Source organism: Ictidomys tridecemlineatus, chromosome 3 (genome assembly GCF_052094955.1).
Source record: "Ictidomys tridecemlineatus isolate mIctTri1 chromosome 3, mIctTri1.hap1, whole genome shotgun sequence".
Lineage (NCBI taxonomy): Eukaryota > Metazoa > Chordata > Mammalia > Rodentia > Sciuridae > Ictidomys > Ictidomys tridecemlineatus.
This window is the reverse complement of record NC_135479.1, coordinates 41947704-41956497: the sequence shown is the minus strand read 5'-3', so window position 1 is coordinate 41956497 and position 8794 is coordinate 41947704. Positions and strand designations below refer to the sequence as shown.

The following is an 8794-nucleotide window of genomic DNA, read 5'->3' as shown; positions in this document are numbered from 1 at the left end:
TGTCAGTCAAGAAACTGAGTTAAGAAATCTGTGACTATTGAATGGTTGACTTTGTACACAAACATATTTTTACTTTGTACACAACACATTTTAGGACTCTAACAAAATAAATCTGTCCCTTTAAAATAGTTCATTTCTTCATTCCTCTGCTAGCAACCCAGCTGGAAGCAAAAAAAAAGTGATGAGGAAGCAGGGAAGAGAGGAACTGAGCAAGCAGCAACTTCCTGTGGTCTGAGAAGACTGCCTTTTTATAAATAAATAAATAAAAATGAAAGTTGACTGAGATATTTGAGGCAGGACCTGTGGTTCTTATCAGAGAAATGAGTATCCAGGCATTAACGGCATGGACTTTGTTTAAGAGCACTATGGATAGGCTACGGGAGGCCAAGGGGTGAAGCAATTAGTTTATGAGCCATACTTTTGTCTTTTGCTCCAATTACTAATAATATTTACAGTTGATAATGTGCATTAATTACTTTGGCTACTTAAAGGCTATATTTTCCATTTATCAAAGATGGCATTTTTCTGGGCTGGGGTTGTGGCTCAATAGTAGAGCCGAGGTCGACGATGAAGCGGTGCCACAGATACTGCGTGGTGATCGGACTCTGCAGGACCAAGGCAAAGTTCCCCAGGAAGACGAGAGGCTCCACGGGGCCGCGGAACAGCACGGGCGCCGCGCGCCGGGTGCGGGATTTGCCCGGGGGCTCGCTTGCCCCTCCATGCGCGTGCGCGTCGGGGGCTGGCTGGCAGCCGGCGGAGGGCTGGAGTGTGACTCCCGGGACCAGTGGCTGGAGGCCCGGGCCTGCGGTGTTTGTACCTGCGCCCGCGTCTGGCGTTCTTAAAGTTAGGCGGGGCGGGGCGTAGTACTCAGACCCCAAACTCTTGCTGCGCGCGCTTTTGGCTGCGTGTGGCGGGCCACGAACTCAGCAGCCCTGGCCAGCAGGGTGACCTCACGCGTACTCCCGGCAGCCCTCCCTCCTGGGCCCAGAAACACTCGTGACAATAACATCAATAATTAACATTTATTGAACACTTACTGTATGCAGGGCACAGTATTGAATCTTTTGCGTGTATTAATCTCCCAACAATGTAATAGGCTAGCCACACCTATTATCCACATCTACTGATGTGGAAGCAAGGTCACCTGGCACTCAGAGCTAGAGGAGCAGGTAACTACTGATGCGGTGCTGATGTTCTGCAGGATTGTACAGAGGCAACTAGGGATGGAGGCGTGGAGACTGAAACCAGCTGTCCCCGCTGGAATACGTGGGCTCTGCCACTGTCTCTGCTGACCTATGAGACGAACTTCCTCTCAGGTCAAAGCCAGTGATGTCTCTGTTGGGAATCTATCTGATGCATTTTTCAAATAGGCAAGTGTGATAACCCCACCATCACCACCCTAGGGGAAGCACAACCCAGAAAGATCCAGTAATTTTCCCAGGGTCCCGCAGGAAAACCTGAACCTGTGCTAAAAACCAGGCCTTTTGGTGGGAATGCAGTGTGTTAGGAGGCCCAGCTGTCCCTTTAGTATAGCTGGTCCTGCCACCCACAGCTGGCCCAGACACTGCCTACCTTGTCCTCATTCTGAGGGGGCCCTGGAAACCCACTTGCAAAGACTTTTGCTCCTACAATTATCCTGTCTTTCCTGCCTGGTAAATTTCTCCCCCCGCTGCCTGATCTCTCTCTCTCTCCCATCAGCACACAAACATCCCATAATATCTCTCATCTTGAACAGACAAAAATCCCTCCCTCATCCCATCTCCAGACACTCCTTCCTCTGTTCTCTCACAACAGCAGACCCAAAGACCCTGCCTACACCACACCTGCACTTTCTTCATTGACTGGCTCCCAGCTCCAGGGACCCAGGTCCCCACCAGCTTCCATGGCACCAAACAAACCCCACACCTTTCTCTACCCTTTAGCAGCTTCCATCATAGCCAGTCACCCTTCTCTTTGCCACCATCATTGCTGGCTTCTGTGACACCTTCTGGTTTTCCTTTCACCTTTCCTGGCTCCTCCTCCATCTGATGCTAGAAGCTTGAGGTTTCCCAGGGTCCCCTCCAGCCCCTCCCCTTCCCCTCCCTCTCCCCCTCCCCCAGGTGACCTTATGGTGTTTCACATGCTTTTAAAAGCGTCTCTATGCTGAGTCCCTGGTCTGTACCTTTGTATTCTTCAACTAACCCTGATGGCTTCCCCACTTGAATATTTTCTCTGTAAGTAGCCTACACGTCTCCAGATCCAGATCAAAACCCTGAGTGCCCACCTTCTCCAGCAGGGTCTTCCCTCAGTCTTGCCAAGAAATGATTCAACTTGCTCCTTCATTGTGCTGAGCCAAAAACTCAGGGTCCCTGTCTCCTCCCCCAGCCCCAACAGAAGTGATAATTTCATCTCTTTCATTTGAGTCACCCTAGAGGGCTCACCATCCATGTCCACACACACCAGCAGGCCCTGTGTACCCACTGTCCCCAAAACACCACAGATGCACCCGACTTTATGATGTGGTAACCTCCAATAAACTCCCCCTAGGTTGAACTATTGCCAAGCTGAAAACACACTTTATGAACCCAACCTACCACCCATCCTGGCTTAGCGACACCGTGGAACAGGGGTGTACACCCTCATAACTGTGTGGCTGACTGGCAGCGGTGTCTCACTGACACTGCCCTGTATCACCCAAGGGGACGGGGACCTGACCACATGTTGCTAGCCTAGGAAAGACCAAAATTCAAATCTTCCAGCATGGTTTCTGCCGAATATATGTCAATTTTGCACCAACATGAGTGGAAAATCATTAAATTGAACCATCATAAGTTGGGGAATTTGTACTCTGAATGGAATCCCAGGGTGGGGATGTTGTCATTTCTCATCTGTCCTATCCCTGCCTGGACCATTCTTCATCCAGCAGTCAGGATGATCTCAAAACCTAAGATCATGTCACTATGCCTACAACCCCAAGTGGGCTTCCCATCAAACTTGGAATTAAATCCAAACCTCTCAGAATAAGCACCTTCCTGAGGCTCTGCTCCCTGCCAACCCCTCAGACTCCATGCCCTACCTCCTACATTCCACCTCCAGGTCACTCCTCGGTAGGTAGTCTTTCTAGTCTTTTCTCTGCCCCTCAGACTGCTCCGCCCTGCCTGGACTATTCTCCCAGGTGCCTCCACTAAAGACCATCTCAGAAAACCTCTCTGATCTTCCAGCCTCTCTTTATTACATACCCCTATTTTTGTCATAGAACATTCACTATCTGAAACAATCTTTTGGTTTCCTTTTCTGCTTATCCTCTGACTTCCTACACTAGAATGTAGGCCCCAGGCGGACAGTGGCCTCATCTCAACCAGGGCAGAATCCCAGGGTCACAGAGCAGATGCTCAGAAAGTACTTCTTGAGGGAAGAAATAAAGGTAGGAAGAGATGCAAAGGGAACCCTTTTCTGAATTCCCATTGAATCTCTGCTTTCTGTAATGAGTCTCTAGACTAAGGCTGTGGCCCCCAATGTGGGAAGGAGAAACCCCACACTAGGCTCAGACCTGCGTCCAGAATAATAGTTGACATTTATTGAGTATATTTGATGTGCTAGGCATTGAGCCAGGCACCTTAAAGTATTAGATCACTTATTTCTCACAAAAGCCTCAGTGTGACTATTGCCACATAAGTGGAGTTACTACTGTTCTCTCCGTTTTATAGACATGTAAACTGAGGCACCGGATGATAAAGCTATTTGCTTAAAGTTCCAGCTAGAAAAAAAAAGTCTAGAATGAAACTTGGTCTTGGGGTCTCTGCCTGAGGCTGTTCACGGAGGCAGGGTGTTACCCGCACTGTGACCCCCTCCCAAGCCTTCCTCCTTCGAGCCCATCCAGCCAAACCTTCCACCATCTTCCTGTCCAGAGGTCTGTGGAGCACTTGCTCTGTGCCAGGGGTTCCAGAAAGGGATACAAAGGTTCTGTCCTCAAGCTCCTTACAGTCCAGAGACAGGCGTTTATGCCACACAGAGATACAGCAAGAAGTCTGCAGAACTCAGAGGAGGGAGCAAATTCTTCCAATGGAATCGGGGGAGAATCTGAAGCAGGTGGTGTTCGGTGAGGTTCTGGTCAGAGGCAGATGTAGGGAGCAAGCCAGGTGGAGGGAAGGCCAGGAGGAAAAGTGCAGGGCTGCAGACAGCAGAAATGGCAACAGAACCCTTAAATGCTGGTCCCCTCTGATGGTCCCTGCCAATCGGGGACAGTAAACTCTAACGTACTCCCTGCACCCTCAGCCCTGCAGCCAGAAGCACCCTCAGTGTGTGGCACCTTCCATTCATTCATTCGTGCATCCCTTCCCTTATGGGTGAAGCCAGGCCTGAGTGCCATGTGACGGGTACCATTTAGGTGCATGGAGGAGAGAATTTGACGAAATGGGCATTCCTCATGGGGGCGTGAAGTGGGGAGACATATGGAAAGCACATGCTGTACAATCCATGGAAACACTAGAACACCTTTCGACTGGGACTCAGAGAGGGGCTGCTGTGCACGCAGGGAGGGCAGCCTCCTGAGGGGCACACAGCAACCTGAGACCTGAATGGCAGGTAGGAGCCAGTCAAGCCCAGCTCTGGGTGAAGAGCAGTCTGGGCAGAACATGCAGCAAGTACCAAGGGCTGAGGACAGGAGCGAGCTTGGCAAGGTGGCCTGAAGTGAGACAATCAGAGTATTTAAGACAAGGTTAGAGATGGAGGGAGAGGTCAGCCAATGTCCTGCAAGGCCAGGGGAAGGAGTGGGGATCTTAGGCTATGGACCATGAATGGTAAATGATTGGCTCCAGGGTCAAACGGCTAGTAAGTTAAGAGTCAAAAAAGTAGTTGAGTGTGGTGGTGCACACAAGTTTGAAGCCAACCTGGGCAACTCAGCAAGACTCTGTCTCCAAACAAAAAAGAAAATGAGCTGGAGATGCAGCACAGTGGTAGAGGGACATCCCTGGTAGAGCAAAATTAAACAAATAAAAATTAAAAATAACACTCCTAAATAAATTGTGTTGCTTATTTAGTTACCTAATTTGTGTTGCCTCTGCCCATCCTTATTCCCAGTAAGTTAACTATTCCTCCTAGTTTCTCATCTGGCCCTTCTCCCCTCCCCTCCTTGTTCCTCAAGAGCAGCAGAAGGGACCTCTTGATTCTAGGTGGCTCCTGTCTTCCCCTCAGAGTCGTTTTTCACTCTGAAGACCTTGGGGATGTGGCAGGAGCAGGATCCTCCCAGAGCCCCCAGCAGAGGGCAGGGGGCACCCCGGGGCAGCCCTGTCTCCTAACGCCACCCTCCTGCCCCCAGAAATCCGGCCTGTCTGTGTGGCTGGGAGACAAACTGGCCCCGCTGCAGAGTGTACCACCGCCCGCTACCGCCTTCCTCCTGTGTCTCCTGGTTGCCACCTTCAGTGAGTGCGCCAGCAACGTGGCCACCACCACACTCTTCCTGCCCATCCTGGCCTCCATGGTGAGCTGGACCCCTCCCCCAGGCACCGCTCCTGGCTGCCCCACCAGGGGCTCTGCCTGCTGGGCATAACGACCTGCCTTCAGCCTCCTCTTCTTTCCTGCAGAGGACCCCTGAGCTTTCACCCTTCTCCAGGTTCTTGGGCTCTCGGGCCACAAGGCCCTCTGGCCCCTGACTCACCCCCTCCCTGGTGACATCACCCCTTGAATATCCTGATGGGGCTCAGAGGTGGCCTCGCCCACCTCCCTGCCCCAGCCCCTGTTCTGGTCATTCCAGAGGTGACGGGTAAAATTGCTCCCTGGAGCATCCCCAGCCCCTTCCTCTCCAGGCGCGTTCCCACAGCCTTTGATGACACCTCCCGAGCCCCTTTGAGATCTGTTTTATGGGCCCCTCCCCTCACTACGCCCCACAGCACACTCATCCCCTCCAGGGAGGTCAAGGGGCCTTTCCCAGGTCACCCAGGGTTTTCTTGCAGAAGTGGAGGGTTATGACCAGAGAGTGTGCAGGGGGTTGGGGTTGTCCCCCAGGCCGGGGAAGCAGGAGTATTGGGGCCACAACCTTCCTTCGGGGATGGGGACCAAGCTCAGCTCTGCCCCATGGTCCCCTCTCCAGGCTCAGGCCATCTGCCTCCACCCGCTCTATGTCATGCTCCCCTGCACTCTGGCGGCCTCCCTGGCCTTCATGCTGCCCGTGGCCACCCCACCCAACGCCATCGTCTTCTCTTTCGGGGGCCTCAAAGTGTCAGATATGGTGAGTGGCAAGCAAGGCTGGAGGTCTCAGCACTCCTTCCAGTTCCAACTTCTTGGGCCGCCAAGAAGGCTGAAAGGCACTGAGAGTCTCCAAGCTGAGAGTGGGACCCTCGGGGGTGAGGGGACAGCAGGGAAGACTGGGGACAGGACTAGTTGGCACATCTTCAAGCACTTTCAGCCCTGGGCCATGAGAGAGGGAAGGAAATGGGGGACATGCGGAAGATCCAGAGGGCCTGGTGTACCCATACTAGGGAGATGAACTCAGAGAAAACAAGGCCCAGGTTTGCAGCTCATGAGGAGCCCCCTTTTCCCGGTTAGCCCTGGGAGTCAAGAAAATAGCAAGAAAGTTGCTGAGCCCTGTGGGCTAGATCACAAGAAGGAGTTCCCAAAGTTTTGCTATTGGAAGGGCTCGGAGCACCCCTGGACACTTGAGAGGTTACTTAATGGTGCTGCTCAGTATCTGCTTAGTTGAACTGACTCTCCTCCCACCAGGCCCAGGTGGGATTCCTGCTCAACATCATCGGAGTGCTGGTCATCACGCTAGCCATCAACAGCTGGGCCATCCCCATCTTTGACCTGCACACTTTCCCTTTCTGGGCCCACTCCAATACCATGACCCAATGCCTTCTCATCACCACCACGTCAGGCCCCTAGATCATCCTGGCTGCTGTGTGGAAAGGGGGTTGGCAAGGGTGAGACTGGAGGTAAAGGGACCTAATAGAAGCCTATGACATGGGACAGGATATGTCAGGGGTGTCAGCAATGACAGAGAGAAGCACTCAAGAAATGTTTAGGAATGGAGTTTGCAACTCGGTACTTGGGAGGAGAAAGAAGAGCTGAGGGAGACCTCTGGCCATGAACATAGGCGGCCCAGTGGATGTGGTAAACTGGGTGAAAGGGCAAAGTGGGTGAGAGGAAGAAAGTGAATGCTTTGGGTCATGTTGAGTTGGAGGTACTTGAGAGATGCCCGGCTGGCAAGCTTCAGTGGGCAGTTTAGCCACCTGGGTTCTGGAATCTTGAACCGAGATGGTGACTGGAGACAGAGGCTTGGGGTAGGACATCAGTGTGTCAGCCAAATAACTCTCACCAGCTAGATGTGGAGGCACACATCTGTAATCCCAGCTTCTCTGGAGGATGAGGCAGGAGAATGGCAAATTCAAGGTGAGCCTAGACAACTTAGTAAGATCCTGTTCAAAATGAAATAAACAGCTCGGGATAGAGTGTTTGCCTAGTATGTGCAAGGCCCTGGGCTTAATCCCCAGTACCCAAGAGCAAAAATAAAAACCTCTCACTTTAGTCCCAAAAGGTCCCTACCTCCAAGGTCTAAACCATGGCTTTTGCTTACTGCTTTAACTTTGTATGTGAACTTGGGCACCTTCTCTCCCTTTCTGGGGTTAATTTTTATCCTTTGGAAAATTGAAGGGATTGGACCACAGACTGCAGTTTTTACTCTGGTTGTGGGGCTAGTAATAGTTTCATCATCAAAAGTTTGTGGGGTTTATTTTTAAAATATTACTGGTTCAAGATTATCCCTATAATGTTACTTTCTCTACTTTGCAATCCTCTGGAGGACTTGGGTGTTGGTAACAGCTAGTGCGCAGGGAGTGGTATACCCCATGGCCTACTCTCTCTGCACCCACAGCTGTTATTCATGGGTGCTCAGAGGAATGCATCTCACAGGTGATGGTCACTCATCACATGTGTCCCTTCAGGCAAAAAGACTTGTGTTAGGAGTCTCTGAGGTCTCTTCCAACATCTAATTTTCTAGGAGCTTCTGACTCTTCTCTCTGAGTCTCAGAGTTGAGCCATGAGACTTGCTCTATAAAGCACATCATTCTGCTTTGGGAGAAGGGATTTGGATGGGTGTAGGGAGCAGGACCTCAAGGACTGGGTCTGGGCAGCAGTTGTGACCACAGGCTCTGTCACCCCTTTCCCATCAAGGACAAATGAGTGCAGTTCAATGAAGATATGTTGAATTTCCAGTCTTTGTCCTTCATTGTGCCAGGCATAGAGCTTCTGTGGTGACTAAGCATGTCCTTACCTTATAATCCAATGGAAATTGCATTATCCACTAGTAACAGTGACATTCAGAGCATGATACAAGTCCTGTTTGGAGGTTGTGGACCAAGCTATGGAGGAATCAAAGCAAGCTCCCAGAACAGATGCTAATCAATTTGGATTCTGATGGATGAGTAGGTTTCCTACAAATAGGCTGAAAGCACTAAGGGTTTGGAGACACCATGGGTGGAGACCCGAGGTGTGATCGCCTTGGTAGGTATGTGAAGTGAGCTGGGTGCAGTGGGCTGTGGCTACACTGTGCCTCCTGTTGGCCATGCTGAGAGCTCAGACTTCATCCCAAGGTGGGTAGAAGCTGTGGAAGAGACAGGCGAGGGAGGGGAACCTGGTCAAGAGTCCAGTGAACTTCACAAGGGAGACTCCACAGGACCAGGTGACAGTGGATGAAGGCAGGGTTAGGGCAGATTGAGGCAGAGGGGATTCTCAGCACAGAGATGAGACAAGTGGGAGGGACCGGGTATGTTTGGGAGCGGCTGGTGAGCTGGTGGACTCTAGACGTCCTCTCCTCCCCTCC

General features: G+C 51.5%; 1 protein-coding gene across 1 annotated transcript; it reads left to right on the top strand.

The window, feature by feature from the left end:
- The first annotated feature begins 567 nt into the window (after positions 1-567).
- On the top strand, positions 568-6858 carry LOC144375628 (solute carrier family 13 member 2-like). Its single transcript, XM_078041079.1, has 4 exons — positions 568-684; positions 5297-5458; positions 6068-6205; positions 6697-6858. Exons 1-4 carry the CDS (start codon positions 568-570, stop codon positions 6856-6858), a joined length of 579 nt encoding a protein of 192 aa, XP_077897205.1.
- Positions 6859-8794: the final 1936 nt, after the last annotated feature.

What these genes read in the sequence shown, in the direction of transcription:
- LOC144375628 (XM_078041079.1), top strand. Translation starts at nt 568, where the DNA reads ATGAAGCGGTGCCACAGATACTGCGTGGTGATCGGACTCTGCAGGACC. An exon ending in GCACGGGCGCCGCGCGCCGG is followed by an intron (nt 685 to 5,296) that starts GTGCGGGATTTG and finishes TCCTGCCCCCAG; the next exon opens with AAATCCGGCCTGTCTGTGTG. An exon ending in TGCCCATCCTGGCCTCCATG is followed by an intron (nt 5,459 to 6,067) that starts GTGAGCTGGACC and finishes TCCCCTCTCCAG; the next exon opens with GCTCAGGCCATCTGCCTCCA.